Source organism: Macadamia integrifolia, chromosome 14 (assembly GCF_013358625.1).
Source record: "Macadamia integrifolia cultivar HAES 741 chromosome 14, SCU_Mint_v3, whole genome shotgun sequence".
NCBI classification, from domain to species: domain Eukaryota; kingdom Viridiplantae; phylum Streptophyta; class Magnoliopsida; order Proteales; family Proteaceae; genus Macadamia; species Macadamia integrifolia.
The window spans coordinates 10693827-10715285 of NC_056570.1; the positions used below are offsets into that span (position 1 = coordinate 10693827).

A 21459-nucleotide genomic window follows, 5' to 3' on the forward strand; every position below is an offset into this window, starting at 1 on the left:
TGTGCTTCTTTTGTATCCATTTTCTTTCTATGCATTCCACGGCATTTGAACAATGTTGTAGATACCCTAGTAAGGAAGACTAACTATCATGTGTTTGATAGATTGGCCACATTCCATTCCTTGGCTTTATAGACTTTGTGAGTCTGAAACCCTTGGTTGTACAGATGATTATTATCAGTAAATTTTCTTTCCACAAAAAAAAAAATCAATAAAAAGTAAAATACAAGATTTCTTCATGTTTCTTTTGTAATACATATGGAAAGTGTCTCAAAATCAATACATTAGGGAAGAACTAGCAAATTGGAAGAGGAGCTCCGTTCCATTCTTTGAGGCAATGGAGTAGAGGATCGATCATCTTCCCTTGACACATTGCCGTGAACACTTTATCGAAATCCTCTCCAGGCGATCTAACCTTCTCTCCCGTCAGCAATACAGTCTCCAACTCCTCCCTAACAAACTTGTAAAGTGGGTACGATCTGCACTCCTCGATCTGGTTCGGGATTGCCGCTTTCCCGCTCTCCACCGCGCTCCTAGCCGCTTCCACTTCTTTCGGCAAAACCGCCTTCAGTTCCTCCTCGAACGCACTAATCTTCTGGAAGATGGAAGTCCCGGCGTTCTTCTCGTTGTCGCCGTTGCTCAGCGCGTGCTCCACCAGTACCTGCCTCAGCTTCTGCATGAGTGGGTAAGTGGCGCTGCATGGGTCGTCAATGTAGGCGAATAGCTGCTCCCGATCCACCACCTTGAGGAGATCCTTCTCGGAAAATCTTGACGGGTGAAGCTCACAGTTCACTCCCATGGTCAGAACCTTCTTTGCCACTCGGCTCACCGTGTTCTTCACCGTCTGCTTCAAGTTCTCCTCCAGGTGTCTCAGGTCTACGGCTTGGCATAGAGCAACCAAGAATGTGGATGACATGAGCTTCAAAATGTCCACTGCTTCGGCGGTCTTCCGGGAAGAGATGAGGCCCAAGGAGTTTACGTCTTGGTTGTGCTGCTCTGCGCTCTGGACGTGGTTGGTCACCGGGTTGGCTAGGAACTGAAGCTCTGAGCAGTAAGAGGCCATTGCGATCTCGGCGCCCTTGAAGCCATAATCCAAGCTAGGGTTCCGGCTACCGGAGAGATTAGAGGGGAGACCATTGTTGTAGAAATCGTTGACCAGTTCGGAGAATTGGGCGAACATGAGTTTTCCAATGGAACCGATGGCTAAACGGGTGTTGTCCATGGATACACCAATTGGGGTCCCCTGGAAGTTGCCACCGTGGAGGGCCTTGTTTCTTGACACGTCGATCAGAGGGTTGTCGTTCACGGAGTTGATCTCCCGTTCGATGGACTTTGTAGATGTTCTGATCACTTCGATCAGCGGGCCCAACCACTGGGGAGATGTACGGAGGGCGTAGCGATCTTGTTTTGGCTTTTGCAATGGATCCATCTCGTGTAGCTTCTTTGCTGCTCTAACATAGGAACTACCGTCCAAGATGTGTTCCATGATCGCCGCTGACTCGATCTGACCTGGGTGGTGCTTTAGTTTATGTGTCAGATGATCCGTAAACTCCGGTTTGCCTTGCATCACCTCCGCAAAGATGGCTGACAAAACAGATGCAAGGACGGCTAAGATGTTAGCTTCGAAGAGGACCATCGATGCCATGCCGGACCCCACTGCGGTTCCATTGACCATCGCCAAACCCTCCTTGGGCTCCAACTCGAAGAATCCACGGTCAATTCCAGCAGCATGGAAGGCCTCGGCAGCATTGAGCCATTCCCCATCTGGGCCCCTTGCCTTTGAGTTAGTGCGACCTGTTATGAGTCCTGCGATGTAAGACAGAGGGACGAGATCTCCAGAGGCAGTGATGGTCCCACGTAGTGGCAAGCATGGAGTGATGTTGTTGTTTAGGAGTTTAGTGATGGCTTCTAAGATCTCGAATCGGATGCCTGAGTAGCCTTGGAGTAGGGTGTTGATCCTCACCAGCATGGCTGCCCTTGTGGCTGAGTGTGGCAACGTGTGGCTAGATTCTGTCCCATTCCCAAATATTCCAGCATTCAAGAACCTGATCATCATATTCAACAATAAATTGATAAATGGTCGATGCATAATAACTAAACTTCCGGATGCCTAATTATACAGGAAATAACCTCCAAAAAATATGCATTTGACTCGAAATAAACTCCTAATTAGATCATGCATCGCTTAAAAAAATAATTAGATCTTGTATCTTTATGTTATTACTTATCAATGATGGCCATGAGTTAGGCTTTTAATTATTCTACCAAAAAAAAAAAAGAGTTAGGTTTTTAATTTATGGGTAAGTGTTCTTAAGCCATCAGGGTATCCTAGGCCCCTTCGTGATTAATTATTTCATTTTATATAAAAATAATTAATTATAAAAATTTGTGCAAAGAGGTGTACATCTCAAACATAAAAAATGTTTTTTCTATACTCAGAGATATTTTTTTCTTTATTATTTTGTTTATTCTCAAGTGTACATCTCAAACACAAGGGCTGATAACATGCCCATGTCAAATTTTACCCCACCTACCTATATCTAATCTACCAAATTAATTATTTGAAGGACAAGGGATCTATATGCACGGGAGATTCTATGCATATATCATTTTGATCAGAGCTTTGTTTCCATCTAAGATGGTTGTGGATAATATTTTTTGTCTTATTTAAATAATAAAATAAAACATAAAAAAATATTCTTAACCAACCAAATAGATCAATTTTTTTGCCAGATTTGATGTTGATACACACATCCAAGGACCACCCCTTCTAATGGGTGGGTAGGCAGGTGACGAGGATCCATAAAAATACATTAATTGGTGTTATACTAAGCAATGTAATTTTACCATGTCTATCATTTTTGTCATCAAATGCGGATTTTGTAGACAAAGACTTCATTTTAATTAATAAAGACTCCACCTCCAAGGCCAATATTAAGGCACATCTAATAATGCTAAGAGTCCTCAGAAAAATGTATGTGGATCAGGTTGACATGTGAGAATCATTCTCATATGATCTGGTCCACATAGATAGAATCTATCACAAGATTTTGTCTTAAGTGAATTCCGTATGTGTAGGTCAAATCTTTATAACGATATCAGGAAAAACTAGATTTACGTTATTTTTTTGGTAAAGAACTAGATTTACGTTAACATTAAGAAGAAAGTATTAACAATAAATGCCAAAAGCTTTTAAAGGAAAAAATCATTTTTAGGTATGATTTTGGAAGACACCTATGGTTCCAAACTACCACCAACCCCTTCCAAATTTTATATGCTTGAAATGATTGGAAAAATAAAATTGGGTTTTTGGAATTTATAGAAATGAAATTTTCAGACCTGATGAGCTCCTTCTGAAGGGCACCTCCTTGTTTGGTCCTCCTATGTGAAGTAGCACCAAACCCAGTAGTAACACCATAGCTATCTGTCCCTTTGTTCATGCTCTCCCTAACCCAATCGCTGCTCTCATTAACTCCAGCCCTCGCCGACTCCGAGAGCTCCACCGTTACGCCACCACCGGAAGCATCCTTTGTGGCAATCGCCGCCACCTGAGCGATGGTGAGTGTCGCACCGCCGAGTCTGACAATTGGCTTACGGTACTCGGCCACCATCCGCTTGACCTCATCGAGGTGGCTTCCCTTGAGAGACTCTGCTGCCATTCCCCAATTCAAAGGGTCTTCTAGGCAGATCGAGACATGGCCATTACCGTTCTTGTTTGCAAATTCCATTTCTTCGTCTTCTTGAATCCCAACTCAGAGACTTCTTCTTATATTTGAATTGTGTTTCACAAACACTATAAAGAAAAGGAGACAGAGAGAGAGAGAGAGAATTAAGAAGAGGGAAATTCAGGAATTTGAAGTGAATTTCCTGAGTCTAGTTGAGGTGTGAGAGGTCCTTTAAATAGAGGTGGCAAGTGTTGGGTGGGGATGAAAACGGGTTAGTTGAAAGCGTGCCAGAGCCGTAGGATCTTCATGAAGTTGAAGGGTGGGGATGTTGCCAAGTAGGAACAGATGGGAACACGTGAGAGACGTGTGAGGTCCCATCCTAACGCGGATTTTGTAGATGGGAAAGTAGTTGCTGAGAGTGGAGAGAGAGAATAGATTAGAGAGAGGCAAAAAAGGGCAACCTCATGTCGTCATTCGGTCAGTTGCCCATTCATTAATCATTACTCATTTTCCAAAATATAATTAAAATTTTATTTTTTCCTTTTGAATAATCATTTAATCTCCTCCATCAACCTGTAAAAGACAAATATACCCTCATAGTTTATATGATTTGGATTTTCATGTTACATTCTATTCAAACTTTAACAATTTTTACAAAAAAAAAATGAAAAAATTATTGAGGTAGATTATGTGAGACCCCACAGGGGTTACTCAGTTGCAAAGGCCAACCCTTCAAAATGACGAATAATTAACCCGTCAAAATTAAGAGTTCATGAGTTCAATTCTTCTTGGGGTCTAAATATAAAAAATTATATATCTTATGATTATGTGAAGAAAAATTTAAAAAAAAAAATCTCATGAAAAGTTATTTTTATGAATGCATAATTCAAGTTAGGGATTAAAGAATTATTTTTTAAAATTTAGATTGGAATCAGTGCAATAGAATGAATCGACTAGATTGATTTCTATCGATTCTAATAGGAATCATCTCAGAATCAGCCAAAATCGCTCAGTCTTTATCAAGGATTTTAAAACTTGAAACTAATGTTTGAATCAATCCATGTTACTCCAATTTGGAATTGTTTCCTAAAACCTAAAATTGTTCCCTAGATCATATCTAAAGACACCGCAATTTAGTTTTAAAAACCTTAGAATTGTTTGTTTCAAAACATTTAAAATAGGGATTGATCACGACTATTCCAATCCTAATTGGTCAATTCAATCGATCAAATTTCAATTTAAACAATCATAAAAGAAGTTATGAGGAATGATAATCATAGTCTAATATGCTTGTTATTGTAATAGGAAGGAGACAGCAGAATACAAGTGGGTCTCAAAAATTGAAAGTTTCCTCAACGAGACAAAGGAAAGACTAAAGAAAAATATAAGAAATAGTAGAGAAAACACGAGGGAGACCAAACAGTGAGATAAAGCGTTTTCCACTTGTTTCCATACACTTTCCCATGTGTTCCATTCCCAAGGTCGTATTTGGAGAACTTACTAGCATCAATTAATGTTCCCAGCTCGTATTATTTCCAGGCAATGCCATAGTTCTAATAGGGAATTGATGGTATTTTCCTGGTAACTATTGAGAATAATCCTCTTCAGTCTTCAAGACTTCCCATATCACAACTACCTAAGTCAACTTATTTATACATTAATTTTTTATTTTTTTTTGTTTCTTTTCTTGATTTCCAAACATGGCTCTTAAAAAAGAAATATAAAAAAAAAAAAAAAAACTCGATCCATCTAAATAATAGTAAGAGTCTATACGTTTTAATAATATTAGTAATACAAACATTCGATGAATATTAAATCGAATCATATTATTCGATTATTATGTGATTATTTCATGGTGTTAGACAATCAAAATTGGAGACAAATCACTATAGTTTCTGTTCATTATAGGACAATTATACTAGCAACAATGATATATGGTGCTGAATATTGTGTGAAGAAACAACACATAATCAAACTTAATATTGTGAAAATGAGGATACTAAGATGGATAAGTAACTAGAAAATTAATAAATTTATATATAAAGAATGAAAAAATAAGATTACTTCGCTAAGAGAAGATTATTTGCTTGGGGGAATGAATGGGTCAACCTCTTTTTGGCTTCAGTCAAACACTTTTTCTTGTTGGTCAAGATTTCTACCAAAAAAAAAAAAAGCGATTCAAGAATATATTCTCTTATCTAAGCTTCATCCTTGTTCATTTGCTCCCCCCATTGTAGATGGTTCGGCCATGAATTATGGGCATATACAAGACCCATTAAATATATATATATATATATATAGAGAGCTCCAGATTGGGAAAGGGACATGAAAGGCCTATTAAAGTAGATATAGTTCGGGAAAGAGAACCTATTAAGGAAATGTGAGGAATGCTAACTTGATTATAGGGTAGTAGAATATTTCCAATAGATGCTTAAGCAAGAAAAAGTCTTCTGAGGTGATATGGACATATGCTTCAGTAAGAAAGACTGAGATGATCCAAATTAAAGGAGTTGAAAGAGGTACGCCATAAATTACCCTAGAATAAGTGATGAGGGAAAAAATGCATTACCTAGACCCAATAATAAGTATGACTTTGAATAGAGCTTACTGGTTGAAGATGATCCACGTGGTTAATCCCATAAATTGGGATAAAGCTGAATTGAGTTAAATTGAATTGAATTATTTTCTATTTCTACATCTCAATAATATAATTACCAAATAATCACCCAAAATCTCTTTATTATAATTCCAGTATTGTTTTATTATTATTTTATTATTTTATTTTTGGATAAAGCCCAAAATTATTCATATGATTATGTTACATAAAATATTTTGCAATTTGACTATTTGAAATTCCCTGCCTTGCTATAACTTAAGTTTCAAATAATGTGAATAAAAAATTTTTAAAGGCACATGGGTTTGTAGAATTGGTGGACTTGCTTTTTCATAGTGGTAGTTATCCCAATTAATACTTTTTTTTTTTTCGGTAACATCTCCCAACTAAAACATGATGGACGATATATCTATTGTATAGATTCATAAATGATTGAAATATTAAATACCAATTGAAATGTTGGGAGTTATAGAAATATTGTTTCACATTAGTTTGTTCATGTCTTTGTTGCTTTCATATGCTTGAGGAGCTCTCTCCGCCTGATGTTTTAATAAGATTTTAGATTATATCGTCCAATTTGATATCAGAGTCAAAATATTCTATTGGCATTTGATCAAATCTAAGATCTAAAATTTTAAGTTAGTAGATAAAAAATCTCTAGATCAACCACGTGTTAAGTGAAACAACTAAAATTATTGCAGTTAATTGCATTTTATTATTAATTATACTGTTAATTATCTAGTCATTATAAAAAATATTGACTTTTCAAAAAGTTTCATTAATATTGTTTTTCAAAAATATTTTTCTCACATCATTATCCTTCAACAAACCCTTCAAGGGAGTACTATAATGGTAGTAGAGCTGTTACTGTATCTTTTCACACCATCAAAGAACTTGAGTTGCCTCTTGCACTTGAAAGAAAGCAGCTTAATACGAGAGAGAGAGAGAGAGCGAGAGAGAGAGAGAGAGAGAGAGAGGTGTTGTTGATCCAACTTGATCCAGTCGCACTCACAGCCACCAACCCCCGAGGTGCCATGCTTCATTGTAGGTAGGAAACGGCCACGAGACGATATTTTGGGAGGTGATGAACTGACAATATTTAATAAAGCAATTAACGCCATGCATGTAAATCACTAATTTGTAACAAACAAAATTCAAGCAAAAAGATAGAAGTATAGAACTCATGAAAAAGAGAGAATACGTTTTTTCCTATCAAAAAATACGAAAAACAGAGAATTAAAAATAAAAATAAATAAAAAAAGGTTACCCGGCAATGCACCCAACGTCCCAAACATCATAGGGGGTATGAAATGACCACCCACCCCTAGGTGGATGCCCACATGTGAACTGACATATTCACTAGGAAACATTTTTGGGTAATTTACAACGCCACCCCTGGAGAATGAAAATATTAGAAGGATACCCCCTCTCTTTCATCAAATTAGACTTGGACCCATTGTCATCAGTCTCTGTTAAGTGATGCTATGAAATGCCACTTTAGTCCTTATGAGTAAAACACCATTATTATATTATACTAAAAATACCACCCTATTCACCCTTTTCTTTATCGACGATCGTTCAGAGCAGCGGCATTGGTGATGGACGATGACCTCACGGCAACTAGGAAAAACCTCTCTGACGTACTCTGAACCTTGCAAACATGCTCTCTGCCTCAGGACTAGACGAATGAGGCTGGAGGAAATCCTTCGACTTCACCGCCACTACTGTTCACATAGTTTTCAAGCAGGGAGCTTAGGGCAGAACGCAACCACATCGGACTGAAATTCAATTGCTACTGTTGTGGTGATGGTGGGGTCCGAAGCCTTGAGTTGGAAACGAAGATATGTTCTCTGTTTTTTCCCTGAAATTTAAAGAATAATTTGCTTGCTGAATTAATCAGAATTTTTTTTATTGGATTTACCTGCAAAACTTGGATCAATCTTATGTTGATGAAAGTGCTCATTTGGAGGGCTATGCAATTTATAATGGTTTGCAAGATCTGGGTTCTCCATCAGATTCAAAGACAAATGGACTTCATTTCCATATTAGCATGGAAACTAAATATACTCGATCTGAAGCTTCAGGAAGATGATACATCCTTCCTGGAGTTGAATGATCTAGATTACCCAATGGATTACGTTGTTGAAATCAATGGTTGCATCACTGAGGCTGACCCATTAGAAGTGAATCATGAGTTAAGGTTGTGGTGAAATCAATTTGGGAATGATCAAGAAAATGGTTAAACGAGAAGAAGAGGCAGCATAACATACCTGCAATCGTTGGAGGGGGTTTGCAGCTACCGTTGACGTCGTTGCAGGAAGGGGGTTGCAACCGTTGATCTGAAAAGCACCGACATCGAGGATCTTCTTCTCCAACGTTCTTCTTCTCAAACTCAGTGGGACTAAATCGCGTGACCCGTTATGAAGTGAATAGTGAATTAGGTTTTTTCTTCAACCCATTTGGGGACTAAAACTTTTAAGGGCAATTTCGGTACTTGCTTTTTTTAAGGGCAAAATGGTATTTAAAAAGAAAAAAAATAACTACTGATGTCAGCATTCTTGGTATATTCTGTAACACTGACTGACGACAGGGGGTCCAAGACTAATTTGGTGAAAGAGAGGGGGTGTCCCTCTAATATTAACATTCTCCAGGGGGTGGCGTTTTAAATTTCCCATTTAAATGTGTACATAGGCACCAATGACTGTAACTAAGGCTACCCCTCAGAGACCCTAACTTTACACAATCCTAATTTTTGTCATTAATTCTTTGCTTCTAAACAGATCCTCAAGAGCTTTATCCACAAAAAAGAAGAGAAGAGCAGATCAAGTTCTCGTATGGGACTGATTCGCACGGATGGAATTCACCTAATAATCAACTCTGTGATGGATTCCATCTATGTGGATTAGTCCGTATGAGAACATGAATCCACCCTCACAAAACAGGGGGGGAACCCATTAATTAAAGGTTTCTAAAGGCTGCAGTATTGTAATTCAGGGGCCAAGTATCGTGAGAAAATAAAAGGAAGAAGCTTAGGCCACCAACCATGGGCCAAGAGGCCATTATCAAATTAAATTAAATTATAGAAGAGACATTAGGGAGGTGCAAGGGAAAGACAAGAAAGACTTTTGGGGATATATTTGGTGGAGGTGTTTGGTGTGGAATTAATTTCACCTACCCTCTTGGAGAAACAAAGACCAAATATGCATATTCAGTTTCTCCCTTTCAAGCACCATACATGAACCAATTTGGGCTCTTCTTTGATCCTCTCTTTCTGATAGCTGGCTTTTTCAACGCCTAACTTTGAGGTTCTTGGTTGGGCTAAGAAAAGTAGTAGATGAGGAGTATGTTCTTCTGATCATTTCCATATTAATATATCTAAATGGGAGCAAAGAGTCAAATCCTCATCAGTCACTCAATAAGGTTCCTCTCTCCTCTTGTGGGTTTAGGTTTTTTAGGTCTCTCTTTATTCTGTTCTGTAAATTTGGTAAGTAGTGATAAGCAGTGACTGCGAGGTCCCCGCACTGCCAAACAAAGCTTTAGCCACCGAAAGAGAAGGTGTTATTGGTATTAGGTCTCAAGGAAAGTTAAGTTTCCTTTTGACACCAAATATAATTAAAGACCACAAGCCTTGGTGAGCACTGAGCAGTCAAAAATTTAATTGAAGATTCCTCATCCATATCCAACCAATGGGGTGAGTCATGGAGTCATGGGTGAGTGGCTGGGCAATGGATCTTGTCTTCTTAAGTCTTGTCATTAGGTTGATAGTTATAGCACCTACTTCACTCTTTGGGGCTTGGATTGGTAGGAAGAATTGAGCTCTTGACCTCTTAATAGTGAGGTGTTATGCACATGGCTTATTGTTTTAAGTTATGGCATTGCAGTTCTCATCTCACAAGTGGGCGTAATTGTAAGATGATTTGTATTATGTTGCTTGCATTTGTGAGTTAATTCCGAAAGACCCAAGGCTCTAAGAAATCGGCTCAACTTGTGCACTATTTTCGTTATTAGGGTTTTGACGAATTAGCAGATCCATGGCAAGGGTTTATGAGCAGTGCAATTTCTTTTAGGATTGCAGGGGTATTTCAATTATATGTACCTACGTAGGGTTTCATTATTATTTATAGCGAGATGGTTTCTCTATAATCGGATAAGCGTAATAATGAGTGTCTACAACCCTATCATTCATTAAGAGTGAAGCAAATCTCATCTCATGATTACGGCCTATAGGAACCAAGCTATCTATTGCTTTTAACCCTGTTTGCATAGCCTCGTGCATAGGATGGCAAGCTCTTACACCTTTTTTTTAAGTGCTCCCTCATAGCTGTGTCAATTGTTATTGAGAAGAGTGTTGAGTGTTGATCCACTTACGCGGAGGAGACTATACTTTATACCATGCCACAAATTGTGGAAGACCTCGAGTGAAGAATGCTCCACCCGGGAGAACGTCTATTTCTATGGTATACAATCTATCTTGCCCTTACCCAGTAACAAATTTAGCTTCTATTCATAGGAGAGAGAGGAGAGGATCTGCTCCTCCATCACTATCAAAATTTAAAAGCCAAACATAGTATATACAGTCAATCAAGGAAGGTGGATTCTCTCAATCTAATTGTAAGTCTTTTGGATACTCAAACGTCAATATCTTAAGAAGGTCATAGATTATCTCTTATTCTTTTCTGGCCCGTTCGTGATGAATAGTTTCATTAACCGACCAATGCTGGATCTGAGAAGTGAGAACTGGCGACCCATTCATGGTTTTTAAACCGGACGTGACCAGTTGGTTCAACCAGGTTAGGGTTAACGCATTGCCTAACTTAAATGGTTCCCAATGTTCCAATAATTTCTGATTTTTGTGAAGGAATCAGTTTGATGAAAAGAAAATTTCTTCAAGAACCCTCTGATTGACTGAGAAATGATGATATTCACCTTTATGTGAATGAACCCCCAAGAAAAAGATGAACTACCACTCTTGGTTTGATGTCCAGTCTGGTTTTTTAAACCCTCGAGTACATTTTATTGCGTAGAAGGTATCTGTCTAATTAATCCAAATTCTTTGTAATGTGTAAAACCGCACCACAAACCCCCCACCCCCCCCCCCCAAAAAACAAAAAAAAAAAAACAGTTAATTTAGAAAGTCAATATCTTAGGAACAGTTGATCTATTACAATATATTTTGAAATCGGGAAACAGAATTACTTGACATGTTGTGCCCAAGGCGTAGACACATGAGTGTGAGAAATTATTACTGAGAACCTTATAAATCAAAAATCCCATTTATGTATATGTCAATATGCATTTATCAAAAATAAATTTAACAAGTTTTTATTATCTATTACTATGCACATTTTCGTTGACTCCGTATTGGTGTAAGGACTACATAATCAGGTAATGATCTCTTACCCATTAAAATTTAAAAGAGTTTGTATGTCTAAGTGGTTCAAGTTATACAGCTAAATGGTAAGTACGCTTCAATATTGTTACATTAAGTGTCTTTATGTCTTTATCTTGTTTGGCTCAACATAAAAGTAAAAAAATAAAAACCATAATCATTTCAAAAAGGAGAAATTAATTGATCTGTTGCTATCCATATTTTCTATTGCATTCTGTTGATGCAGAAATCTGACCGTCGGCTCCGGGAGAGAAACCTACAAAACAAAGGTTGGAGGGGTGCTCTGGGCAAAAGGCTCCAATGCCTAAGTCAGTTTCAGACACCACAAATAGTTTATTAAAACAGTGGAGAGAAAGAGAGTGAGAGTTACCTCTTTTTCCCTTTATAGGGTGGATGTGGTGAAACCCTAGTCCCCACAGGGGGGAAATGACTTGTTTGCCCTTGTAGATAGGTACCTTGAGTTGTGAAGAGTCTGTGGTTGAGCGCCACGTGTCCTATGCCTATTGGTGAGGTTATTTCATAATGTATCACATTTCAAAAAATAAATTTGCATTCCATGACTTTTAACAGAAAATGACGCAATAAAGGAAAATAAAAGAAGAGCCACAGGAGAAAAGTGTTATAAGCACTTCAATTTTTAGAATTATTTATCATTTGTGAAAGAAAAGTGTTTTGTCTTGTCGCATGGCCTCTGCACCCATGCGCAAGAGAGAAAAATTACCACCCTACTCCTGTAAAATAAAAAATTCCATTCATGTTAATGCCCCTATGCGCACTCATTGTCCCCATGCTAGTGTAGTGGTCACGCAATCAAGAAGAGATCTCTTGCCCTTATTATTTTTTGGAAAAAAGAACTCCTTAAAAAACCCATTGTTTACAAACATCTTCCATCCATTTTGTATTGTTTTACATTTATGAGATTTCTAACGGCATACTCATTTTAAAGATTTTTTTTGTTGACGCCTCTTAAAGTGTGAGAGGTGTCAAATAATTTGTAACCTTATTTTTTTGCTCTTTCAATATAACATATTTTTCAATGGAGGTAAATCCTATCATTTCACGTGTACTTAAAATGTGCAAAACAATAACAACCTTTGATAATGATACATTTTCAAATTATTTTTGAATATATTATACCTCTACCTTAATGTACTATTGTGAATAAGACAAAAGACAATCAAAATGCGTCAAACTGAAAAATAAACCTACCGAGGTATCATTTAGGCCATATTTGGTATGATTTCTATTTAAATTTTGGATTATTTTCATAAAATAGTCAATAATTGATATTTAGCCAAGAAATTAAAATAATTTTAGTAGTTGCATCAATCTGAAATATTTCAAGGATAAGAAATCCATTTGATAGTTCAAATTCTGAAAATAAGTTCTCTATATTCCTATTGGAGAGGGTAATTGCGGCAGGGCCGAGAACGAAAGGGTGGTATGAGGGTGGTGGTGGCGGGATGCAGTAGTTCACAAAGGCTCTTTTGTGATCATCTTTGAAGAGAATTCACCTATAAAGTCTGTTGGTAGGCAACCCAGCTTGTGGCTTGAAATGTTCTAATGCCTTATGAGCTCTTCACTGATACTTTTTAGGGATTCAGTCCTGATGAGCTCCAAAGCAACTAGAAGATAATGTAGACTTCTTCTGCTTCTTTTTAACTATCTTGGGTTGAAAGTCATGTAACCTACTCATAAGAGATTCACTGGTTTCATAGGAGCAATGAAAATGGCCACATTGATTGGTTAGACTCTATGTATGAAATGCCAAGAACTAATCAGCTTCAGTCATCGTTAGGGAGCTTGTTTCCCTTTCTATTACATCTTATCTACTATTTAGTGCATATTTGACCAGCATCTCAAGTTTGTGCTTCCTGAACTTCAGGTTTAATTTGATTTAGATATTAAAACTACACTGAATCTTGGCATATTTTACTATAAAAATAAAAAAATAAAACAATCTAAAAGGGTATCTTTATCTTATTCAAAATGCATCTAATACAGTTATAGAGAGTATCAGGCAGTACCACTTAGATGAGTTTCTGGACACCTGAAACAATCCAACCCTCATCACAGAAGGAATCACCTTGAACTTCCATGTGGGAGGGAGCTCCCTATATAATTGGACAAGCTTCAACTGAAGCTTGCTCCAATAACTGCTCTCTTTTCAATAAAATCACTGGTCATATAATAAAATAAAGATACCCTGATAACAGTAGGATCAGGCGAAAGCTTGACCGATGACCTGTCCTTGATCCCTGAAGGGTAAAGACATCATCAATACCTGAGCACAGCCAAAAGAACAATTAACAAATTAGGAACTTGCAAGTGTGCGCACTCAATTCAAGATCATCTATATCTTCCACAGAATGGTGAGATGGTGTTCTATATATCTCCTACCAATCAAATAGTTAATAGCCTGCACGGTAGACCCAATATAACTGCTTTGATCATAATGGAAGCAATATGATTCTGTTAGGCCAAAATTAACATCAGTCGTATCTGGAGGCATGTCCAACTTCTCCATCTCGACACTAAACCTAAGCAAATCCCAACTGCGTGATATGTTCTGTGTACATAGCAGATACCAATGTCACAACAGTGAAAAATTCCCAGCATGACAGTGTACAATAAAGTAATTATACAGCTCACGCCAGAGTAGTACATCCACAGAAATCATAAAGAGCTCCAGAGTTCATGGAAAAATACTTACTGTGGCTCATCCAACTGATTGTTCCCTAAGTCAACTCCCTTTAATGCAGATTTGCTCGAATTTCAGGGCCAGCTGAATAGTAAGATAATAGTGCTATATGCAATATATTACAATATATATTACAAAACTGTCACTCTTCACCTTCAAAGCATACCACTATCTTCGCGCATTAGTTATCATCCTCTGATTAGTCATCATCCGAAATGCAAACAACATCTGCTGTTGGAGCAGTCCGGACTGCAGTGCCCCGTGAACTGCAATGCGCGGTGAGTTCAGCTGGGTCCAATGCACCCAAGGACAGACCCAAATCTGGGAGAGTCTGTAGACTTGGTTGGTTCGCACCAGGGTGGTTACCCACATCCAATAACAGCTCCAGAGCAGACAAAGAAGAATTACTGAAACCCGCCAACCCTACTGCACTTTCTAGTTGCTGGTTCCTGCTAAAAGGCCCAGATGAAAGGGTAGGTGCCCGGGATGCAAGCTGAGGAATCATGGAAGAAGTGGAAGCAGCATTACCAAGTGTTTGCTGACTGGGAATGCTGTGAGGAACCGGCTGGATATTGGGTGCCGCCATGGATGTGGAAGGTCTGAAGGGCTGAAGGTGAGGAGCTGGGGCCCGTACTTCACTGGCAACTTGATGGTTCCCTGCTGGAGGAACAACAGGGCTGATGTGTTGTCTGACCGGGTTACTTGAGAAAAGTGCAGAGGATTGGTGGACCACCTGCAATGGCGGAGCCGCTGGTGGACCAGACACAGGGGCAGGCCTCTGAGCGTGTTGCTGTGATGAGAGCTGAAATAACTGCTGCATGAAACTAGTAGGAATCCCTGGAAGAAACATGGGTTAGAAGCTCCACAAAAATTAAGGAAAAGGAGTGTATTGCATATACATTTTAGCAACCAATGTGCATATTTCAATCCATTCATGAACACGCATGCAAGCTCTTACTTAACTAAGAAATTTGGCAGCTAGTTCTCCATACACATGGTTCAAGAAGTCGGACATTTTTGTGGTTTTGGTGGACCTAGTAATTAGTATACCAAAGTTTCGGCCCAGATTTCTAGCAATATCCCAAAAAAAAAAAAAAAAACCTCGTTTTGGCCCGAGATTTCGAACCTTGTCCATACATAAAGCTTAATTAATATACAGGGACTGTATCTGAAATTGTTCATGCTGGTAGGTTTGGCTGTGAACAAACACTGCCAATGTGTTATAAGTTCAGAAGTGGAACTCAAACATGGTTATAACCCAATGCCTAATCTCTAAGTTGGGAAAGTATCCAACTAAGTAAAACATTAAAAGGTGAAACAGGTACTGAAATGACTCCTTACCCTGCCTCTGTCCCAGTGCCCCAGTTGTCCGTGGCTCACTGAATTTGGATCTGAATGCATCAGCCAACATCTTATTCATAAAAACTTTGTTGCCGTTTGCCTCAAGTTCCTTTCTCTTCTGCACCAGTGCAGCCTCAGCCTGCTGAAGCTTAGCAGCATACTTCCTACGTATCTCTTCTATCTCCTTATCACGTTCAGAATCAAGCCGCAATTTCTACTCACAAAGGAGAATACATTCAACAGAACAGAATAAATTGGGGCTCACCTCCCACTTGGAATACAGTATTGGCAGAAACAAAGAAAAAAGAAGCTCGTGTACAAACCAGTTCTGCATGGATTTTGATGGTCTGCTCCTTTTCTTTCTGTATTCTTTCCATTTCATATTGAAGTGGGTCATGGTACCATGGCTGACACATCTGGGCTGTAACAGTAGTTTGTTGTAGTGGACGGTTGCTAGATTCTGGAACTGTCCCCATACCTCCACTAACTGACATGGACGTGCTGCTTCCAACCGAATGTACAATTTCTGGACAATTACTTGACCCTGGAATAGTGTCCACGCTAGTGGCTGACACTTGTGTCCCACTTCCAACTGAAGGCCTTTCCACAGGCAGGTGTGGCAGCAAAGGGGTAATGGGTTGTGGTAGAGAGAGAGATGGCTCTGAACAGTCCTCAGCTGGTGGTATTGATTCAGAATGACTAGAAGATTCTGCTGGATTGCCCATCAGTGGGAGTTCTTGAATTTGAGCCTGCTGGAAAGGCGTAGAGTCTTCATAAGTTGTCCCATGATAGGTCCCTGTAACCAAAGGTATATCTTGTTGATCACATGCAGTAGGGGGTCGGTCCGTAGACACAAGCAGTGGAAACTGTTGAACAGGTTCTGTGACAGAGGTATCATGATTAGGTTCACCAGAAGGTAAAACATCAGCCAGTTGCAGCGATAGAACCTGGACTTGTTCAGGAGTATTTTGCATTTCACAACTTGACACAGCCTCATCTTGCGCTCCAGCTGATGTGGGTGCCTCACTATGTTCAACACGGAGTAACTGAAAGCATACAGAAATAGCTAGAAGTGCAAATTTCCAAAAACAGTAACTCCAAAAATATATGCATGAAAGCAAGATACATTAATACATTCAAGCCCTGCGTAAAAACTCAAATCATCCATCTCAACATGGAGATATAATCTAGATCTGGTACAGGGTAAATGTAATAGGCTAAGACAGTAGTTCAAATATGGTGTGCATGTAGGCAGCTGGCACCTATTAAAACTACCTGCTGCAATCAAATTTTGACAGTCAAACTAACAGGTACAAAGTCCACAGAACATATGGCCATTTATCGTCATAAAGACATGAGTTTGACAATAGAATAAAAGACACAGAAAATTAGCATGCAAAAACACCCAAAACAAGGTCATAATTTATATACCTCATCCAATGGCAATGAACTGTTCCGAGCAGAATCTATCTGAGTTGGCTCCAATGAACGCAAATCTACACTGTTGGAAATGTCTGCCCTATTGTGCTGCTCGTCTCCACCAAGAGTTTCCCTTTCTGAAATTGTAACATCCGTTGCATTTTCCTCTCTACAAGACTGCATGCCACAAGTAGTATCCATTCCATTGTTGCCTCTATGAGGCTGCATGGCAACTGCTGTATCTACTCCATTGTCATCTCTAACAGCATGCATGGCATTAGACTGCATGTCAAGAGTGGTAGCATCTACTTGATCATCCTCCCTGTTAAGCTGCAAGTTAAGGGTAGCGTCCAATCTGTTGCTGCCTCCATTAGACTGCACAGAAACACTAGCATCCATTCCATCATCCACTCTATTAGGTCGCAAGTCCAGTGTAGTATCCATTCTGTTACTGTTTCCATTAGATTGCACGGCAACACTAGCATCCATCACATCATCCTCTCTGTCAGGCTGCATGTCAAGCATAGTATCCAGTCTGTTGCTATCCCCATCAGATTGCAAGGTAACAGTAGCATCCATTCTGTCATCCTCTCTATTAGGCTGCATGTCAAGAGTAGCATCCATTACACTGCCCTCTCTGCCAGTAGGGACACTGCCCTCTGTGGCTTCACTAGAAATAGTTTTAGTTACATTAGAAGGTAGAACCTCACCTGGCTTGATTGGAAAACTAATGTTAGGATCTAATTTCTCTGAAGAAAGCCCAGAAATATGGGTGGCACCAAGCTTACCAGACATCATTTGTTCAAACCTAAACCAAGAATCTGGCAAAGGAAGCTTAGCAAATAGCTCAACTGATTTCCCAGCTACAGCTTGCTCTAACCAATGAGCCTTCGTCCGCCTCTCCTCCTTCCTTGCCGTCAGCTGCAAAGCCTCAAGATTTTTCTTGAGCACTTCCCAACCCCGATTATGTACTTCTATCTTCTTTGCGTGATCTTGCTCTGCTATCGTCATCTTATCTAATCTAATGGAGGTATGTTTATGTACTGTGCGGATAAGAGCCAACTCCAGCGTTAGCTCTTTATCCAGCTTCGCTTTTTCCTTCTCCCTAATTTCATTAAATTTCTGAAATTCCTCCTGCTGCTTTTGGAGGATCTTCTTCAACCTCTCAGCACAAATTTTCTCAAATTGGCTAATACCCATGGAGAAATTATTCTGCTTTGACCTACTGTTTTTATCAGAATCAGTCACCTGCTCCTGCTTGGCAGGAACAAGTTGAGTACTTCGAAATCTCTCTCTGATCTCTCCTTCTTCCAACTCTTCCTCGGCAGATGCCATTGATTGTGAAGAGGTTGCATGCGGAAGCATTTTTGAAACATCTTCGGCTCTAGGTGAACTATCTTCAGGAAATTTCAACTCCATAGAAGTTTCTATACGACGATAAAACATCTTCTTCAGCATCCGCAATTTTGAATAGATAAATTCAGCCTCTTCCTCCTTGCATTCGAAATTCAAAAGCTGTTTTGCATGTGCAAGTGACTCCTTGCGATTGATCTTGTGTTTCAACAAAGCAGCAGCTGTCCAACACTGGAAAAACCAAACTATTAGAATGGATATAAAAATTCAGAATATCATAGAATATGTACTGAATACTGTGCCATAGGACCGGTAGACCGAAACCTGGTGACAATACGATGATTTGTGTCCCATGATTAGAGGATCAAGGCCTAACATTGAAAGTTTGAAATGATCGCACTGAAGCTGGCTTAATATCAGGACAATCACATTATCGATTAATTGTTTGATAATTAGTTATTGTCCAAGATTCTATAAGTTTTTATTCCAACAATCCAATATCTTAGACAAATCATTAAAAAGTTTGACAAAATGTTTGAAACATTCAACTGAAATGATATACTTCAGAAAGATTTTGTTTAGGGGCTGACCATCAAGACCAAAACAATTTGGTCACCATTAATTGAAATGCTAAGATTTTTTTTAAAAACATGCAAAGATGTTGACACAGAAAATTTATAAACACTTAGATGATGGAATATCCACCAACTCGGCATCAATAGAAGTATAGAACATATAGAACAAAAACTGAGGGGCAAATAAAAAGAAGCAACAAATAGAGTAAAAAGACACTAACCACTGAGATTTGAAAAGCGTGTAATATGGCCACTGGTTCTCTATTGACATGATGATTTTTCATTATATAATCAAGAAACCTTATAGCCATACCCTTGATGTCCCCCTGCATTTAATTCAGACAATCAGATGAAATCAGATACCCATGCTTAAAAGTTGCCAGCACGAACTGCATTGCCAAGGCTGCAAAAGGGAAAATAACATCGACAACAATAACAGCAGAAGCATGTTAAAGATATTTGGGAAATCAGCACATATGCCACCAAATGAGGAAAACAAAACAATAGAGTAACTTGTAAATCTCTATTCGGATGACAACCAATGCTATATTTCCTGAACAATAATCACATGATGAAGCGAAAACTTGTCCAAAATCTACTGAATGGCAGGGCCAGAAAAAATAGAACTATAATTGTGATTATGCAAACTAGGACCCAATTATTGGCATTAAGTTAAATTCAAGTGAGAAGGTTCAGTCATGTGCAAGGAAGGCATTGATTAAAGAAACAATATTTAAGCAAAAGATGAAGTTGGCGACGATAAGTGCAAATAGCATCAAAATGGGCAAAGAATAACAAAAGCCACAAATACAGACGATTCTATCAAAAACAGACAGCTTGTGTAATTTGAACTTATGAGATGCATACAGGAAGTCTTAGGATTTCACAGAGTTTTGAAATCTCCGGCTTCAATAAGAGATGAAGACTCTTCTGGGCCTCTCGCAGTTTTTTTCTTTCCTCAGATTCAATCAAGTGACCTTCAGATACACCCGAGATTTCATTAGCCATGGAGGACACATGATTTATGTCCCCCATATTAACTGCTGACCTTGGCAAGGATTGAGACCTGTTACCAGCTTGAGTTCCAGATGTTCCTGCAAAAAAGGATATGATTCAATTTCACAGAATGAAAAGAAGAAAATGGAAAGTGGTAATTGAAAGATAAATCTTTATAAATATTCCATCTTCATTGTTCCCAAACAGATTGAAAATATTTTAGACAAAAATGGAGGTTCCATAAAAACTGCATGAAACTATAGCAGCAACAGAAATCTCACCTTCCTTGCCCCCAATAAGTACTTTTCTTTTGTCTTCCAGTGATGGCTTGAGAGAGGTTGTATCAGTGGTGTTGTCTGTTACCTTCTTGCGCTTATTCATAACTTCTTCACACTCGACTTCAGATTTTCTTGGTGACTCATTGAAATACTGAACTCTTTTTCGGACCCTATGAGAAGATCCAGACAAATACCTCCACCGAGGATATCTTCCCTGCAGTAATTTTGTCCAAAAAACATGGGGTGGCTCTTCCTCCCTCAACTGCATTTTCTCCCCAAGTAAAGGAATGCCCCTTGAATAGATTGCACCACTCTGTTTAACCTTTGAAATTAGTGAGCAATTGCTTTTATTATCGTTTTCAGCATTTTGAGGTACACGTATCAACAATTCCTCCACTACAGCATTCAAAAATGGCTCATCGGACAAAATATTTAAGTCTGAAACTGAGGTATTACCACCATGGAACTCATCCAATTTACTGAACAGATCAGATGCACCCCAAATAAGCAGCATATGACAATGACTACGGGTTATATTCTGTATATTGGTATCAAGATACATATCTTGCTTTGCAAGATTCAGAATTTTTTCTTCAACAGTACAAGGCGTATACAAACGAAATACTTTTAGCTGTTCAAACTGTGAATCAATATGGATCCTCTGCAGGCCTCTTAAATCATTCAGTGGGTTCCAGTCACTATCAAATAATAAAATAGCATCCACTGATGAAAGTTTAATGCTTGGTTGGCAAGCACGGTTTTCTAATAGAAACACAAATCTCCCTCTCTCCTTACTGTTAAACATGTTCATGGCAGCTTGCTTCTTCTTTGAACTGACCACTCCATCAACACGTTCATAAGAATCCGGCCCAAATCTTTGTCGCAGAAAGTCATCCAAAATATCTCCAAGTCTAGATCCACCAAATGACTGTCACATAACAAAGAAGTCAAAGAATAAGAATAAAAAACAGTTCTCTAACAGGATTAATCAAGGCGATGAAGTGATGAAACTGAATAAAAAGGTCCAAGGTCAGAACTAGAACAAAAATCAAACAAATTGGCCTCTGAATCAGGCTGGGTTTTGTTTCAGTGACATGAAGGCCAACATCAAGTACATTATTCAAAAGAGCC

The 21459-nt window shown here is 38.8% G+C and overlaps 2 protein-coding genes across 8 annotated transcripts in view; both read right to left on the reverse strand.

The window, feature by feature from the left end:
• Positions 1-209: 209 nt before the first annotated feature.
• Positions 210-3860, reverse strand: LOC122061513 (phenylalanine ammonia-lyase-like). Its single transcript, XM_042624798.1, has 2 exons — positions 3337-3860; positions 210-2042 (listed from the first exon to the last, which is right to left on the reverse strand). The coding sequence occupies exons 1-2, from the start codon at positions 3723-3725 to the stop codon at positions 293-295; spliced, it is 2139 nt and encodes a 712-aa protein (XP_042480732.1). The 5' UTR covers positions 3726-3860; the 3' UTR covers positions 210-292.
• A 10232-nt stretch (positions 3861-14092) lies between these two features.
• LOC122062025 (helicase protein MOM1-like) overlaps positions 14093-21459 on the reverse strand; it is a 43455-nt gene continuing 36088 nt past the window's right edge. For 6 of the 7 annotated variants that reach the window (XM_042625656.1, XM_042625651.1, XM_042625654.1 and 3 more), the window contains 7 exons: positions 20332-21256; positions 19922-20148; positions 19276-19380; positions 17139-18710; positions 16031-16753; positions 15708-15921; positions 14093-15203 (listed from right to left, as the gene is read on the reverse strand). In XM_042625656.1, coding sequence (XP_042481590.1) covers positions 14566-15203; positions 15708-15921; positions 16031-16753; positions 17139-18710; positions 19276-19380; positions 19922-20148; positions 20332-21256 — 4404 coding nt within the window. In that variant the 3' untranslated portion in view covers positions 14093-14565. The remainder of the gene's footprint in view (positions 15204-15707; positions 15922-16030; positions 16754-17138; positions 18711-19275; positions 19381-19921; positions 20149-20331; positions 21257-21459) is intronic. The other variant, XM_042625655.1, reaches the window with a different exon arrangement.

Bases quoted from the DNA above. Each gene is read 5' to 3' on its own strand.
- LOC122061513 (XM_042624798.1), bottom strand. From the start codon at position 3,725: ATGGAATTTGCAAACAAGAACGGTAATGGCCATGTCTCGATCTGCCTA. The intron at 2,043-3,336 runs GTCTGAAAATTT...TATGATGATCAG, and splicing joins CTTCAGAAGGAGCTCATCAG to GTTCTTGAATGCTGGAATAT.